The sequence below is a fragment of the Calonectris borealis genome, chromosome 1, assembly GCF_964195595.1.
Source record: "Calonectris borealis chromosome 1, bCalBor7.hap1.2, whole genome shotgun sequence".
NCBI lineage: Eukaryota > Metazoa > Chordata > Aves > Procellariiformes > Procellariidae > Calonectris > Calonectris borealis.
In genome coordinates, this window is record NC_134312.1 from 154344790 (window position 1) to 154363625 (window position 18836).

At 44.8% G+C, this 18836-nt stretch overlaps 1 protein-coding gene across 2 annotated transcripts in view; it reads right to left on the reverse strand.

Moving 5' to 3' along the window:
- Window positions 1-18836, reverse strand: part of ARHGEF7 (Rho guanine nucleotide exchange factor 7) — a 126773-nt gene that overhangs the window by 94862 nt on the left and 13075 nt on the right. For both annotated transcript variants that reach the window (XM_075137121.1, XM_075137113.1), the window contains exon 2: window positions 16705-16791. In XM_075137121.1, the coding sequence (XP_074993222.1) occupies window positions 16705-16791 (87 nt within the window). The remainder of the gene's footprint in view (window positions 1-16704; window positions 16792-18836) is intronic.

Sequence of the window (18836 nt, forward strand, 5' to 3'; positions counted from 1 at the left end):
AACTCCACGATCCAAGTACTTTCCAAACAATTTAAGCTACACAGTCCTATGTAAAGCCGTTGTGGCTTCCAACACAAGATTGTCTCCTTCCCAGTGCCATCCTGCCATCCCAACTATAGGCCAAGGTATTCTGTCCAAATCTCTTTCAGGCCAAGAGAGCAGGTGAGCAGCTGTGCTCTCTGCAAGCTGCTCGAGCAAGAAGTTCTCTGACTGTCAAACAAGCCACAGCTCACCGCCTCAAAAGGCAGGCTGCGTCTGCTTGCATAAATTCCCTTGGAGAGACTGTTTTAAAAAGGCAGGAAAAGAAAGGAGAGAGTTTCATGGTGTGAGGGGAATTTCATGTCCTTCATTAACTCGCAGGAAGGGCACCTGAGACTTCCTCTTTAGGACTACAAAACCTCCATATTCTAGAGAAGCAAAAAAACCCATACAAAGATGAAAAAGTATGGTTTGTCTTGTCTTAATATTAAACTCAAGATTATTTCAAACAAACCTCAATGTACCTCACTTCAAGCATTGCCACCGTTACCTGAGGGTAGACACTGCTGTGAAAATGTAATTATTTCACTTGGGTAGTTTATCTAGTGAAACTATTAGTATCAGTAGGCAGTGAGGACACTCCTTGATGAGACCTGCCTTAACTACTACCAAGAACAGATTCAAACTTCAGAGCAATTACAGGCAGCAATTAGGTGGAATTCAACCCAGCTCCAGGATTTTCAGTAGCAAAGCAAAACCACCAAGACCCTATTTGAAGGGCCGACACTGCAGTACATCACCCCAACAACGCAAGTCTCTTCAAGAGACACTAGTAGATGTCTGACAGGCTTTACTGCAGATCAGCAGTCTGCAGGACCAGGACGTGGTAGCCCTGTCAATGCTAACACTTTGCATTAACAGATCTGCTAATTTTCTCTTAAGCTTTCCTAACCTTCAGCCTAGTATTTTTCATGTAGTGCCTATGCCTCATCATGCTTCACTTCATCATTATCAGTATTTTGTACAGAACTTCCCTATCCTGTCATTACCAGAAATGACACTGAGAAAACAATGTTTGCCAGAATCCAAACCTTGAAACAATTAGCTCCCTTTGCTTTGAGGCAGAATTTCTGAAGGCACCCTACCCTATCAAAATTTCTTTCCAAAACATACCAGAAATTGTCCCCTAGAAAAAAAAAATCCACCCAATTTTGACCAGCTTAAGACCCTTTGGCTTTGTTTTGTTCATTTCTTCTTTAAACTAGTCTATACACATGCTTATGACAGACAGTGTCACAGATTCACAGAGGAGTCCACTTGCAAAGCACGGAGCAGAACGCTTCCTGGAGGTCTCAACAGAGTTCAGACCCTAACGCCAGAAGAGGGAGCCTCCAAGGGAAAGCAACTGCCCAATTCAAATGCCGTGAACTAAAAGCTAGATCCAGAACTGAGGAGCTGGGGGTGGAAGAATGACATCACCAAGGCTAAGTTTCACCTAATTTTAGGAAACTGTTTTTCAGACGTCTGTCTCCTTTTGCATCCCCAGAGGAACATGCATCCCATCCACCATAGGTCATCCTCTGGAGAGGCTGCTGTTGTTGACGATAAAAGAAAGCCTCCATAACTAACTATAGCTGCAGTTCAAGAGACAAGAGCTGAAAGCAAGGCAAGGGAAAGACAGTGTTACGGAGAACTGCAGCCTTTGGAAATCCCACTCCTCCTTAACCACGCTCTCAGCTACAAAGTTGCACCCTCCCTTTACCACCGGTTTTTGAGCCCATCACCCCCTTCACTGTAACAAACTGAATCGGCTAAAGACTAAGGCAATCCATTTTTTTGCTGGGGTAGTTCTCTGCCGCATCAGAGGCCTGACCAGCACCAGAGCTGATCTACAGTAAGTAGCAGGAACAGACAGAAAAACACCTTTCTCTTTGAGCAGAGATGGCACTGACTCAGTTGCCTCCGAGACCTCAGAAATCAGGGCTAGACAGCTGATGCTAGGCTAGGAATGACAGGAGAGAGGAAACAGCGAGGCAAATCACTTGTGAGAACATGCAGAAAGGAAGATCAGGACTCAAAACCCAAGCGGAAAAACAAAGCCAACAAGAAATGGAGAATGGGAGAGGAGAAACAGAAACAGTTGTCAAGAGCTTGGTGTAGAAGCCAAGTCATGTCATCCCTCTGCTATCAACAAATACTTAGAAAATGCAGCAGTTGAGAACGTGCCCATCTCTTCCCAGCTTGGCACAAAGAAGAAACATGAGTCTACCACCACTAGCAGATACACTGACAGTTCAGGTGCAGAGGCTGAGCAGGAAAGACAGCAGTTCTGCTCCCACACGTCAGCACGCTGCCACAGGGAGCTTCCCCCCGCTTTTTTTCAAATCTAGGATCACTTGAAGATGATGCGCATATTCACTGTACAACAATTTCCCTCGAGAACTCTCCCCCCATTCAGTACATAGGGCAAGGCTGGTCAAAGGATCAATCAGGAAGCCTTAAAAAAGGATTTGCCTGTAAAGGCATTTTCCCAAGCCCCAAATATCTCCTATATAGGATGTCCTCCTACCCACCACGTTCTATACGTTACTCAGGCAAATCATTTCACTTACCTGGATTAAAAGCAACTTCAGAAAATGGGTCCCGGTTTGCAATTTAGCTCCAAAATGAATTGAGTTTGCAAAGCAAGGAGGCTGGTGCAGCAGTGGGCAGTGCTAAACTAATATTGCCACTGAGCCAGAAGCTCACAAAACCCACCCCTTTAGATGCCCATGTCATTTACTGCAGAAATCAGAAGGCACAGTAAGAAGCCAGCAAACTGCATGCGTCACGGTGAAGCCAGCCGACAGCTACAGCCGAGAAATTAATTCCCTCTATCTGCCACAACATTGCTACATCACTACAGAAAAGTCATCTCATTTCATTTGAGTTGATCCATTGCTTGTCTCCTCAGCTGCTCAGAAACCAAAGCTTTGAGTTAAACAAGAATTTAAATGAATTTGAGGCAGCACTGCTACTGTCCCCCCACTTCGTGCCAGCCCCAGCTCCCTCCTGACCTCCACAGTGAGCCCATTCAGTGGGAAAGAGAGCAGGTTAGTAGGGTTACTTCTACCAGCCCATCTCGCTGCACCACCTCACCTCGGAGTCTGCCAAGCACCCGTGCTGAGAGGGAAGGGCAAGGAATATGCAAGCAATAGCATGAGTCGCTGCTGCTGCACTGCTGCAATAGGTTTAAGCCACCCTAGGACCACAGCCTGGCTTCAGTCCGCTCTGCGGCATGTTTAGCACTCACAGCTGCAACTGAGGTCCACGGGAGCTGTGTCAAACTATGGACACTTTAGCCTGCAGCTCAAGCACTGTGAAATAGCGATAATACCACTCCTTCATAAACAGTCTTAAAACCACACCAAAAAAAGTTTGTAAATATCTGGCACTATTGTGGAAAGCACCACAGAATGTCCGTGCAGAATTCTGCCTCCAAACTAAGACTTAAATCGTACCCGAGAAAAGTCCGAGACCATCCAATGAACAAAGGAAGAGGCACTGAAGAGCCTTCCAGCTGAAAACAGGCAAGGTTCCTACAGAAAACCGAACAATTACCTATTACCACAATACACATACAGAGGGGGCCCAATAAAGCTTTTTGGTTTCAGCATAACAATTTTTCTTCAGTCAAAGCCTTAGCAGCATCCACACAAAAATGGATTTGAAGAAAGCATGGTGTGCAAAAGTTAGTCTATGGTTGTTCTGGTCCTGAAATGCTTTTACAATACAAAGATAAGTACCCCACTTACCTACTTAGCAGCTAAACTAATAGAAAAACCGATTAATTTACATCTGTGCAAAACAAGCCCAAATCACACGCTCTTGAGTGTGTCAACCAGGAAAAACAAACTGCAGCATTTTAAGTTACAATATTCTCTCATTTCTATCTCAGAGTACTTCCCTGAGATCCGAGATTTTCGGACTGCTCTAAAGGCACATCTACATTTTCTTCTGCATTTGCTGACAACAGCTATAAATAAAATTACAATCATTCACTTATTTCTGAATGATATACTGACATTTGAAAATGAAATACTTCTAGCAAGCAATATTAACAAAAAACTAAGAGATAAGCCATCTTAATACACAAGTACAGGCAGGAAAGAAATCAACAAGCTGACAGGCATCTTCGAAACTGCAGAGCCCTCCAAGCCAACTAATTAACTTAGGCCATAAATAATACCTAGATGCGGTCAATTTAACTATCAGGAGTTTACAATATCAAAGTCAGCTAATTACAACAACTTTGTATCTTAACAATGAAGAATTGCTCTTTCGGTTTCACTGCCAAGTACAGAAAATACTTTAGCTGTATTTATACATGAAAGTTATCTTTTGCAAAATGTTCATGTGACACCAGGCTGAAGAACTAGCCCGAGGCAGAGTGTGAAAATGCATTTTCTTGTAATTTACTTTATGCTGCTCAAAAGCCTGCAGGGTGGATGGATTTAAATGGCCTATTCAAATAATTATTAGATTAGTATAGATTAACATCCTGTTCCATATTTGTAGTTGAAGCACTTTCCTAAACATTGGGTACCAATCTTTAGGAAGAATAAGTGGGAGATTACCCTATCTCCACACACTTAAATGCTTTAACATACATAAGAACAAAGAATTTGATCAAGTGACAGAAAATTATCAACTATGTCATGATTTCTGCACTGAGGCTGCTTTTAGACAAAACACGGTAATCAGGTAAAGTGTACATTTTGAAGGCACTCTATGTAGCTAATAAACATACAGAACATGCAAGAAAAAAAATGTTTCAACATGTTTTGCATGGAAAACCAGTTAATTTAACAAATAGGAAGAAGTATTTGTGCCCGCTGATTTAAAACAAACTTCTTCTAGGCACTTTCTGCTAACAGATTTTAGAATTAGGAACTGTCTTTTTCTTAAACCTTATTTTTATTCATTAATTAAGTGAACGGGGGGGGGGGTGATAAATTCCACCCCCTCTCCCAGTCTCTTTGCTTTGTACTGACTGAATGAACTCAAAACATCTGAAGAATAGACTGATCCAGCTAAAAAGTAAGTAAAGGTCTATTTATTTTAGGTTTGGTTGCTGCTGCCAAAAGAGGAGGTCCCGGTCCCTTCCCTTCTCCACTGTGTCCTTTGTGCCACAGTCACTCAACTGATCCACTCTGATCCAGTTCAGGGAGTCAATTACACTGGAAGAAAAGATCTAGCCCACCAGAGACTGGCAGGGAAGCAACGAACAGTTAACTGGGAGTCTGGCACTTCATCTAAACATAAAGTAAGTTGCGTTTCTGCTCATGTTTCATTAGAAATAAAACATGAAACACAGCGTAAACTCATCCAGATGAAGTAAAAATAATACTCGGGCAGTACATGCTTGCTGCCAGAGTTGTAAGGAAAGTCAAACACTGAATTGGTGGGTGCCTGGCTAGGGGTGTTTCCATGGCAGCTCACGCTAATCCAAACCAGGGTGCTGCCACAGCCTAAGACTCCCTCCCACTCCCCGACTAACCAAACCACCGCCCAACCCTTACAGAGATAGATGCTTGAGCAATTGCCCATCAATAGAATTCTCAAAAATAATTTCTTCTGTTTGAAAATTGGAGCAGGATTTCAAATTCCATCCAGATATCTGCTGAAATACGCAGTCCTGCTCCTAACAGGTGTTCCTAACTCCTCCCTTGCACCAACCCTGGCACTCAGCCCCTGCACTGAGGCAACCTGGCTCACCATCCCATCAGCGCTGGGCTTGGAGGAAGCACAACTTTCTGTTGATGGTGGAGTGGTTTTTCTTCCCTTCCCTTTTTCTTCTTGTCTCTTTTTTTTTTTTTTGGGGGGGGGGGGGGAGGAGGGGGAAACGTAGGAAGGGAAGAGGTTTAATTTTTGCAGATTTACTCAGCCAGCTGGCACACATGAGAACGAGCACAAGATGAAATTACCATGGCAGGGAGGGCACGGGAGAGCAAAGGTGGGAGCAGACCTCCTCTTCTGGCAGCAGTGACCAGTTAAATTGGCTCCCTTTGTTACACATAAATTGAGCAAAGCTGCTCAACACCCCTTGAAGCTCTGTTCCACCATGCTCAGTCACTGCCAGGTGGGTGGATGAGGGGAAAGCATTTTAACCAGCACTCAAACCCTGCCCTGGGACACACAGAGTCTCCGTTCTTAACATTTTTCAGAGGGGAGCTTGATGAAAAAAAAAAAAAAGAAGGAGGGGAAAAAAAAAAAGGAGCATTAGTCTTTTCAGCACAGAGACCAGAGTCCTATTTAGAAAAATCTCAGCACACTTAAGTCACCCTAAAAATTGAGGACTATTTAATTTGTTCCAATACTGCAAACGCCATTAAAAGAAAAACGCCCCCTCACACCCCCCTTCCATTCATCTGCTGAGTGATCTGCATGAAGGAATCAAACCAGTTAAGAGATGGAAGAAGAGGGGAAAAAAATGGAGGGATAATTTAATTAAAGCTAGGTTTGTTTTTCAGCAGTACCAGCCTAAGAGGACAAGAGCTACTTTGCCAGCTTTTTGCTGGCACTTCCAGCTAATAATCCCCTAAAATCACCATGCAAAACAGCCTAGGGGTTCTTGTGAAGCAAGAATGGACATCACAGGGAGAAGACTTGATCAGGCAGGAATTTCACAAGATATTTAACAAGTATATATCTGGAAAAAACTATTAAGCATGTCATCACCACTAGTCCTCTCCCTGATAACCACTCTAATGCCCTCCACCTTAAGGAAAACAAGTCAGGGGTAGGGGGTAGAAAATAAGACAGTGAGAGGCAAGGGAACAAAAATTTAAAAATGTAAATATATTAAAAATCACTCAGCACTATCAGGAGAGGATCTGTGAAGGTGTCCTTCACAAACAGGAAGTACACCAGCTAGTAATGGCACATATTTGTTCTTGGGTCCCCCCCCCCCCATTTTTTCCTTCATCATTTCACCACCTAAGGCAGTTGCACTACTACACACTACCTTTCATAGGGCTAGTGAAGCAAGTAGCATTGAGGATTTGTATTGGAGCAGGGGCTTGGCTCAGTTTTTAATGTTTTGTTTCTAAATCAGACTCAAAAGCAACTGCTACTTAATAGTTTCTAAATATTCTACTTCATTCAAAGAAGTCCTGCCAACTGGATGATGAAATAGAGCAACACACTCTACACTGCACAAAATACACAACAGTCAAAAAACTGGAAGAATTTTTTTGACTTCAGCTAAAGTTTAGGGGGAAGAAGGATTAATCAGAATTTCACCTGCTAAACATGAGCCGCTAGCCCCAGCCCTTCAGGAAGCACAGGGTACTGCGAGAACAACTCACTCCCTCCCCACTGGCCCCAAAGGACAGGGCAATGCCAGCCTGCCTGCTACTCCCAGGGACACGGCAGCTCTCCACGCTAACCCATCCAGGCAAGTGAAGAGGGCGGCTGCTGGGCTGCTCAGACAGGCCCTCCCCACTCCCCCAGCAAAGGCTGCCAGCGGGGCAGAGCCACCTCGGGACACCACGGAGGCAGACCGCCCTGCACCAGAAAGGATACCCCTCTTCTTTCCAAGCCACCAGTGCTCAGGCTCGTGTATTTGCGCTTGGCCCACAAGATGGCACTGACAGAAAGACTTTGCTCCCTCTTTTTTCCTCTCTCCCTTCCCCCCTCTGACACCAGGCTCACCAGGCCCTGGACCGACTCAGAGAAGGACTGCCACCTACTGAAATATCACATCATCTTCTCACATAGCCGAGTTTCCCTCCTCACCTGCCCTCAAGTTACCCAGTCAGCTAGATCCTGCTCGCTTCATCAGACAGGTAGGCGATGGACTGAGGCAACCACGACTCAATACAGCTTATTTTCAGCAACAAGACTGCAAAGTTTTCAGCGCTACAATTTTCTCTGTTACCTAGAATTTTCCAGTATTTCCTGAAAGAGGTAAAGACATGGAAGAAGCCAACAGTGTCAAAAAACCTCAGTGCTTCCCACATAGGCAGACTCCAGCTTTCAGTAATACTGACAGGACCAGCCCAGCATCTGATGAAACATCTGAACACAGTTAACTACAGCGAAATAGAGGGTTCAAGCTGAAACATGTGAGAGCTAGAGCTATCTGGATATTCAGCTGAACACAGTAAGATAAGATTAACTCCCCTTAAGGAAAAGGAAAAATCACCATATTCTAATATGCCTTTTCCTTTCAGTTAGAGGAAATGAGCGAGGCACTTTTCTCCTCTCATCAACACAATCTTGCAAAATCAAGCCTATGAAACCTTCTCTCCACAGCAAAGTGCATATTACCTTTCCCACACATGCCAAGACATTTACATGCAAGCAGAAGTCAAGAACAGTTGCAAAGCTGGAAGCATTTAAGAAATCAGAGCAAGTCATAGAAGACCTAGGTTTGATATTGCATCATTTTCACATAACTGAAGTGATTTATGTTGACTCTTAAGTCCCAAGTAAAATCAAAAGGAGATTCTGCTGGTATCACAGTAAACAAAAGCAGCAGCCTGTTTTGAAGAGTTGGACTCTCTTCTGCATAGTCCTCATCTCAGGCAAGCTCCAAAGCAACCGTTCTGCTAGAATTCCTCCCTTGCCAAAGAGATGCAACACAGTCAGCTGTCACAAGAGCAGAAAGTTTTCCAAGTTGCTGCGGAGACCGAGCACTGCCATCTCCTATACTGCAGGATGCACTTCAGCTATGAGGACCTTATTAGTCCAAAAGCATACGTTAAAACCATACAATGCTATGTCATTAGATCTGCAGGTACTCAAGTTTTCTTCACACAGAATACCACCACCTATAGCACATTCTGTATAGAGGTAGATCTTTTGTTCTCCCTCTGTCACACACAGGCTTGGGAAATTCAGCTGACAATAACAAGGTAATTGTGTTCAGTATACCAAGTGTAGTTGTAGAGTGCAAGCTTTATGTGCATTTCTATTTTCAGTACATTTCCCAGTTAAAAAATTCTTACAAGTCCTCAAAACTATTCAAGAGAAGTGTGTGTGTGAGGAGGGCATCCATGACTTCAGAAGTCATTCATAAAAACCACAACAGCAATGAACAAGACCATAGCCATCCTCTGTGAAGGAAAAAGGCAGGCAGGCAGGCCTCGACGTGTACACAGACCTGCCTTCTGAAACACACTTCACTGCTCAGCACTCACCTCACAGCAGGTGCAACACCGCCCCGATGACATCTCCACTCCCCCCTCTCACCACCCAACCTACCATACCTGCTGCCGCTCTCTTGCGAGGAAAGATGGAGCAGCTCACCTGCTCTCCTCCCAAGAGCTGTCTTCACACCCGGCATCCCCACCACCCCTGCACAGCTTGCTCCTTGCTCAGGGCTAATCAACAGTCCCTCCTCCCACAGCTCTCACCCTTCCGAAAGCCAGCAGATGAGCCCTTCCTCACTGTGCTTCACACCAAAGAGCTGGAGGGCAGGAGAGGGCTAAAGAAATTAGAGAGCAAGAACTCCTCTGACAAGTCAGGAAAACAGTGTAAGTCAGCAAGCAGCCTCTGCATTTTCTCCCTTTTTTCCCCTCAGGGATTCCGAAGCTCTGCCCAAAGCCCTCCTCCCCTCCAGCCCTCTCTACCCCCCTTTTTCTCCCAATTTTCCTAGTTGCCACGCTTTCCCTCACATGATTAACTCCTCTTCTATCAAAGAAGCACTGAAACCCTTTTATGAAAACAATTTGCTATATTTGAGCATAAGATTACAATGCTGAAGTCTTCTGTGCATTCTAGATTAATAGTGCAATACATTTTAATTGCTAGATGAAGGTTCATTTTATTCTTACGATCCAAATGAACACCACAAATGAAGCAGTTACACAGAGGCCTCTCCCAAACCACACAGCAACTCATTCGCAAAACTACTCTGAACAGATCTATACTAGATAACATTTACAGCAAAGTGCAGTGTGTCACTGCAACTCATCTTGTACATACTGACCTCCAACACATGACTGAAACCTTTTGGATGTATTTTGACATGCCAGACTCACCCTTATGTATGGTCCACGCAGCGAAGACAAACAGATCTGCACCTGTGGCAGATTCACCATGCCAGGCAGACCCTGTACATGCACACTCACTTATATTTTTGTGTTCAAAGTATCACGCCAGCATGCAATGGTGGGCATACAAAAGAATGGGCAGGAATGAAAATATTTATGGTCTAATTCAAAATTTCTTAATTATTTTTCCCTTGGGAAATACTGAATATAGCCCTTAAGTAGCCAAAAAAATACTAGCACATTCCCCAACCATGTTTGTTACAGTACTCCTTACAAAGGCACACTTGTAATCTACTTTTGTTATTCGCTAGCTTTTTTTCTTTAAAAGTCGTCTTAAAATTTTTCAGTATCGGGTGCTTCTGAACACGTACCCCAATAATGAGATGCATTCTTCCTATTTAATGAAAGCCACTGGAGACACTTTAGTCAAGAAGCGATAGCACAATACCACACTACTGGTGATGCAACAAGCTTGGCAGAACCACAAGAAATAAATTCTCATGGGAAGAGAAGGAAGGTTTTAAGTGAGCAGGGAACAGCGTGAGGATCTGAAATGCTACTGTGCACATTCATGTTTTAGACTGTGTTTTACTGGATAAAACTGTAAAAGCTTCCGATACTACCATTCCTCCCTGCCCAACACCATACGTTCCTGCCTCTCTGTGTCATCTCCTCAGCTACCATGACAGCATGCATGAATGGTATAGGAGATGAGGAACTGGTTTGACCTTTAAAAAAAACCAAAACCACTATTTTTCCACCATTCTATTTGTAAGACACCCTTAAAGTAGTATTCAAAGCCTTCTCTTCAAGGGGAATACAAAGAATTGGTAAACACATGAAACATGGTCACAGTCCTAACTACTTCGTTGTGTATCAAGAATCCTTCACATCATAAAAGGAAGCCATTCTATAAAAGTAATGTAAATAGTCAAGTAGTAGCATCTTCCTGCTATTCCAAGATGTGCTAACATGGCCTTCCAATCGTGCATGTCAGGCTGTACTTCTCTATTATATGTGATGGGCAAAACAGACCAAAAAGAAAAGACCTGAGGATGAATTGCACGAAATACCAATTTTCAGAATTGTCATATTAACACATGAGAAAAAGGACAGAAATCGGGGGGGAGAGGGCAGCAGTCGTGTCTTGGAGGTCAGTATGTACAAGGCTCTTGCGAGACACTGCACTTTGCTGTAAATACTATTTAGTATAGATCTGTTCAGAGTAGTTTTGCAAAAAATTAGAAATTGGGGGCAGGGGGGAAGAATATACAGTAGACATATCTTTAATGAAAGATGTAACTTTTTTGTACAATTTTTCCCTTTTGAAAAATCTGGCAAGATCTCAGCCTCCAAATAAAACTTTCCAATGTGTGGTCTGCAAGCAAAGAATGGTAACTTCAAAACATCAACATTCTGGAAAATGTTTATAACAAAGAATCATGAAGGTGTTCAGCCACGGCATTTGGCAGCACACCTTCTGGGTTAGAAAGACATTCTGTTGGAAGAAAACCAAGATCAAATCTGAAGAAAACATCTTTCTTGACAAAAAGAGACAATAGTCTTAACAAGGCTGAAAGGAGTAGGTGGGTGATTGAATTTCTGTATCATCACCATGAGATTGGCCTAAAGCTCTTCAGTACTAGAATCCTAGTTATTCCTAATTCACTAACAGATGTGAGCCAAGTCCACCCATGCTAGCAGCTTAGCTCTACACCTTCCTTATACAAATAGGTCTTTGAAAGCCAACTTGCAGAATACCTTTCCAAGGCCGCAATGGTAGTAGGACTGTAGCCATAATGATCTAAAGAAGTATGCAAGGCTCGGAGAAAAGGAGCATCACCTAGTAGATGATCTGCTATGGTTGGGGTGGGTGTGAGGGAAGAAGACAGACATGCAAGCTCGCTCCCAAAAGATTAGCTGGTCTAACAGAATGACATTGGCACCCCTTACAAACTTTCCGCCCAAGGCTAGAGCTGTATTATAGACATTTGTGTATCTTGATATAATTCATAGCTCTTGAGATTTAATATCCCAAATTTGCATGCAGTGTTCTGAACCTTAAGGGCAAATCCTTCTTATACAAGAGATTTAATAATAAACATGAGACTGCCAGGTTTGCTTTATTGCTTCTTTGGTTAGTTTACCATAGAAATAAAATCCTGGTTTTGGCATTGCTGCCTCTGTAATAAAATGACCATCCTGAATCCCAGAGGCAAGCAGGTCTCTTCACAAGTACGGAAAAAGTTCTCAGATTCATGGCTTGTCTATCTTTTTACATTAACCAGTTGCCATCTTTCCCATCAGTATAAAAGTCAGAAATACAAAACATTTTTGAGCTTGAGAAACCTGTTAGATACTTGCAGACAAGCAGGTATTAATCTTTTATATGATGAAAGCCAACAGAAAAATGCTGCAAGACACTACTCATGGAATTTGATCACGTAGAGCTTGGTATTGTTCACAGGATATATCAGGTGTTCTGCCCTTTAAACAACAGACACTAACATGATTTTCTATTAACCTATTTTTGCTTATTATTCTACATTTAACCGCTCCCCAAACAAACGTCTCTGCTGTTGAACTATACAGTGATTTCTCCAGGGCCTCTTTTGGGCCCTGCAAGCTGTCAAGCAGCTCTGGTCAAAGAATGAGGAAAGACTACATTATATTCAGGAAGCTGAAACTCCTTTGAAAGAGAACAAAACTGGAATAACATGACACAGGTACAAGATAATCATTACGGCAAAACTTATTAGGGCTCAGATAGGAACAAATGCTCTGTGACCATAACCTTTTCATTTTTGTCTCTTTTGCCAGACTTCTGTGGAAGATACTGTATACCTGCAATGAGTTCCATATCAACTACACATATCCACCCATATTTTTCTAGAACAGAGTCCATTATGTACAACAACTGCCTAGGACCCTGTTTTGAAAAGCAGGTCATTCTTCTCAGAAGGGAGTACAGTTAAATGTCTTCCCACTCAAAGACAAAACTGTGGGGGAAAACAGCCTTTAAAGCAAAAATAGCAAGAGCTGTACATAGCAAATAACCTCTGCCTAAGGAAAAAGCATACAGTAAGTTGCGAACTGACAATGTACGCAGCTATTCTACAGTCCCCTCTATCTACATGGACATTCATCATAGGCAGTGAAGCTTCAAAAATAGAATAAACTCCTCGACACTACAATTATTCTAAGTAAACACTAACAGTTTCCAGAAGGGAAAAACAATATGGAGTTGCAAATTCAGTCCCTGGTTGAGGTCTTAGGAACATTTTTTCATTAACAGGCCCCAGCTCTTTTTATCTGCATACATAAAACCTCTGTTAAAAAAAAAAATTTAAAAAACAATACTTGCAGAACATTCTTCTAGTTATTTCTTGAAACATACTCTGCTTTTCCAACCCAGATTTCATCTTACAAAGGATTGCTGCAAGCTCCAGATTAAGTACTCTTTTTGGTCTAGAACACTTAAACGTCAAAAAATACTGGGAAGTGTGGGAAGGGAGCCACTGGTTTCTTTTGAGGAATTGCAATCCTTCTGATTAGAATTTGAAATATCCTTTCTGAATATCCTATCATCTTTCTAACAGCCCAAACTTACTGTGAAGTAAGAGGAAGAAGATAAGAACAACAACTTTCAGACACCAGAACATTTCCAAACCAACAAAGTTTCTCACCTCCGCCCCTTATTTTTAGGGTAGGAAGACAACAGTCATCATGTCCTCTAATAAAAGGACACCACAGAGGAAAGCATCCCAAAGAAGCCATCTACTGCTGTGCAACTTTCCATTAACCACAGCAGTTTATCAAGTTCTCAAATATGCCATAACAAAGTCTCCAAAGCTGGAACCGCACAGAGCTCCAGCAAGGCAAGGAGCTCTGACACAGTTTCGTAAAAGTACAGTTCTACTACTTCTAAGATGAGTTCAGATCTGGGAGCAAAAAGTGCTTGTGCAATCCTGAACCTAGGCTAACCAAACCAGTACCGTGTTTTTACCACACTCACAAAATTACACACAGAGAAATCACCTGATCCAACTACATATAACTCAGATTCAGTTTCAGGCTCAAGTGCACCCCTTGTAGAGGCATGCAAAACTCCACACTGTGGAATACTTGTTAGGAAAAGCACTACATTAGTGCACAGAACACAGAAGGTCACATCTCCCCACACCATTCTAGAGTTTCCTCTGACACCTGTATTATCCAAATGTTTCTACTATTTAAGGTATCACATACACATCCACCACTTTGCCAGATATTTATACTCACCATTAACTCCTTATTAGCTAATCTGCCCTCTCTGAAAATATCCCCTTCACCACTTCCAGAGACGCTCTTCACACTCTTCGCTCAACGCAATCTCTAAACCTGATCGCAACTAAGGAAGCATTACATAGACGCTGCACAGAGGAGCTATGGCATCTCCCCAGTTCCCACAGTGAGGAAGGCAAAGATCCACGAGGGCTGACTCACACCTTGCTAAAGGAGACAGGAGAAACAGCCTGGGATTAGCGGACGGCCGAGGGGCCCCTGCCAGCTACTCACTGGTTGAATCCGGGTTGCCATTCCTCTCATCTTTGGCCACAGCTAGGGGGTTGGAAAAATTAATGAGAAAACAACAGGGAACAGCCAATGTACAAGCCGTAAATACACGCACAAGAAGCTCTATAAGCCCAAGCATTTGTGCCCCTTCCTGCCAGCCTCTCAACTCATCTGGTAGCTTGGGAGTAATTCCTGTTCCAACATGCTGAGCTGGAAGCTACTGCAGCCAGTTACCTCCACGTAAGAAAGGAGTTTCCGGCAATCTTGCTGAGAAGCCCCTGAGGCCAGATTAACAATTTGACTATGCCCAGAAATATTCAGGCTCTGAGAGTAAGACCAAAATTATCTTTTCTTTTAATCATTTTTCTTCACTTTCTTGTCACTCTGAGGAAAAGAGCTGACAAAAGCTTCCTGCAACTACAAAAGAGAGACCAAACTGCAATGCTGTGACTATTCCCAGCCTGTCACAATTGCAAAACCTTCAAGCTTAGTGAGAGACCTGAGGTAGGAAATGAGTAAAGGGGAGAGGGAATATTAACAGTACTTTTTCCCCTCTTTTGCTTTAACATTTGCAATACTCAATTTATTTCTGAATTGAGATTTGAAGTGCTTCTCTCCCCAATTCTCTTTAGCTTATGCATGTCTACTACTTGAATTTTAGATCAGCTCTCACACGTGAATATTCAAAACATGAAAACTTAATGTGGCCCTAGAAAAGACAAATGAAGAGCCAGCTGCTTTAAGGCAAAACAGAATGTTTGAGATAATGCAAAGTTCACCCCAGAAGCTGGTTTCTGAATATTTTAGAACTTCATTTGGTTTTGCCTCCCAACAAATCCTAGAAGATTCTCTGTTTATTGGGAGGGGAGGTGGAGAAAGGCAGGTAAGAATGTAAGGTCTTATTTCACAAGGAACAGCGCTAAAAGCTGTCTTAATTTCCATCTTTCCCCATGACGGAACCGAAGATTAAATGCAAGTCCTGTAAGTACCATTAATTTCACTAATGATACTTCACTGTTTAGAAGCCTCAGGAAAGCAATCAGAGTCTTTTTTAATGATATTCTATTACTGCCTGGCAAAATTACAGGCAGGACCAGAAGTACTGTAAGAACCTGAGAACTAATTAAGGCAACACTTCACTAATTTAAGTTCAGAAGCACTAGAAACCATTCTTTCCACCCAAAAAACGCCTCCGAGAACTGAAATTACAATACCCCTCACTTTCCAACGCAGAGAAGCTGGAACCTGTTTTTAATCGCATCGGTTCCTTCCCACGCGCACACATCAAGTAAACTTGACAGCAGCATGTACTTGCTACAGCTAAATATACCGGTAATATATGACTACCTAATCTGCAACCCTGTGAACGCATGTTTGGAGAAGATGGCAGTTTGCTGGGCTTTTATGTAACGTAAATTTAAACAGAAGAAACAGAACCAATCGTTTTCCTTAATTAGTATTTCGTTTTGCTGTTATCAACTTAATTTCTGTAAGCCAGTTCCGGCGCTTCAAAAACAGTTTCACAAATAAATGGGATACAAAGCATACGTTTATTACCATGAATCCCCTTGAAGAGAAAAGCAAAGGTTTTACCCGCAATGGAGGCGGACAAACCCACCCACCCCCCGCCACACGGAGCCCCGGCAGCACCTCCCCGCTTTACACTGACAGAGAGACCGGGCGCACCCTCCCTCAGCGCTCGGTGAGGAAAAGCGAGGCCCTTACATGCCCCTGCCATGCGGTACGGCACATTCTGCACTCACGCCGCCAGCAAGCCAAGCCATCCCGCGGCGATGGAGGCCCGGCCGGGGCGCAGCCGTCACCGAGACCCATCGGGCAGCGGAGAGGCCGCGGAGGCAGCCCCAGACGGGCAGGGCCGGCTTCCCCCGCCGCCCCCCGGGCCCGCAGCCAGGGGAGGGGCGGCCGCCACCATCTTGTCAACCGCCCGCCACCGGCCGCCCCCGCGTCCCCGGGCACAAAGGGAGGGCAGCGCCGCCTCCCGCGGCGCCGGGCGGGCAGAGGGAGGCAGAGAAACCCCCACCACCACCCCCGGGGATCCAGCCGGGCACCCCCAGCCCGGGCACCCCCCTCCCGACCCCGCTGGGCGCTGCCCGCCCCCGCCCCGACTCACCTCCAGGCGGAGGGAGGCACCGCAGCCCCGCAGGAACTCGCGGATGTTGCTCAGGCACTCGCCCTCCGTCCGCGGCTCCGGGTACACCTGCAAGAGAAGAGGCGGACGGCTCAGCCCGGGGACCGGCACGGCACGGCACGGCACGGCACGGCACGGCACGGCACGGCACGGCACGGCGGCTCCCGTCCCCCGCCCTGCCGCTCCTCTCACCTCCCGCTCCCTCCGCAGGCGGCGGCGGCGCCGATCGCTCCCTGTGAAGGGGTTGAACCGGGAAGTAAACACGGAGCACAGGAAATGGCGTGCGAGGGCAGGGGGCGGCGGGCAGGAGCGCGGGCAGGGGTGCCCCGGCCAGGCGCGGCCCCGGGCGGCTCTGCCCCTCCGCGGGGAGGGCGGCGAGGGGAGGGGACGGAAAGGGAGGGGAGGCGAGGGAGGCGCGGCGCGGCGCGGCCCGCCCCGGCTGCAGCCGCAGGGAAGGCGGGAGCGCTGCTGGGAGCGCCCCCAGGCCTCGCCGCTTAAGTGTTTTTTCATTTTTTTAAATGATGATACGCGCACACCAGTGCCATTAAGGGTTTGGGCTGCAGGGCGAGGCGAGGCGGGCCCTCGGGCCCTGGGCTGAGGGGCAGCCGGGGGACGGCCTCTCCTCGGGATGGCGTCCCGCCCTGGGCCGCAGCAAGAAATGATCGTGCACAGGGTAAAACGCCCACGTCGCGGGTGGCCCGTGTCGTTTGTGGGGCTGCCAGTGCCCCCGTTGTTTTGACTTCGGTTCACCCTTAAGTATCGGTTTTCCAACTAGGAAATGCATCAGAAATGCCCCAAAGACCTCAGTGGAAAAATATCAGCACCCAGAGTTAATAATCTACCAATTCCAGGGTCCGATGCTAATGAGCTTTTTTTATCTATAGTTTATTAAACAGCTGCAGTCTCTTCCTACCCCAGAAGAAGAGCAACTTCACAAAGAGGACAACCTTGACTGGACTGAAGAGAAAAGAGCTTTTGGCAGCGCAGCCATGTGCTCTCTGCAGCCACATTCATGCTGCCTTCAGTTCAACCTCTACCTTGAAAGTGAGGTGTAGACCTTCCACGGAAACGCAGCCAGCCCTGTGGGCTTCAGGGCCGTAGCTTAACTTACCACGGCTTAACTCAAATTCTGTGTGCACGTAAGCACCATTTTACAATAAATTCATTGATTTCTATGAAGTAGTTTAGCAAACAAAGCATTGCCCAAACTGAGAGGTAAGCAGACCTGCAGCCCTGGACACCTTCCTGGAAGCGGAAAGCCTAGCACAGAAGCACACTGCAAGTCACTGGAAGCTAAGGTGGCAATGCGCGGCGTCACGTCCTTTGATTATGCATTACACCCAGAAGAAAGTTTCATTAAATGCACACATATGTCAAGGCTACACAAACTCACAAGCATAACCCACCTCCATAGCACTGGGAACTTCAACATAAGGTTGACTCCAAACATTGCATCAAGCTGAAACCAAGGTAGTGCCTTACCCTACATTTACATGGTATCAAAGATACCTCTGACCCTCTGATACCACAAAAATTAACAAATGCAACAGCATGACAGGGTGAACCTGGTACGAAGAAATTTAAAACACAAGTCACTATCATTTTCTAAACACAAAATTCAGATTAATTTTACATGAAAGCCACTATTTCAGAATACAAGGAATTTGATAGCGATATGAGTTGAAGAATTTCCCTTTCCTCAAGCAAACACACTCTCCCCCCCCCAAACTCCTCAAATTGTTTGGTACTATGATAAACCACTGTGGGTTAAGAATAACCCTTTCACTACACAAAAATGTAAAGGGAATGCCAAAAAAGTGCTATGAGAGTACAACAGCCCAAATCAGTAAGTTTGGAAAGGACGCAAGGAGTGAGAGAACCCTCCTGGAAACATCGTGAGATTCATCCTTCTCGCTTGTTTTACTTTTTGATTACTCTATTAATTTATTTCTTAATTTTAGTAAGAAATCTCAAGCTTAGCCAGTCATGCCAACATCCCTTGTTAGAATGTTCCTGAGAATCCTATTAGTATTTCCGTGTTGATGCGTCTAGTATGCTCCCTCCTCCATATTCCTAATATTTACACGATTATAATATACTTGCAATTTATAACT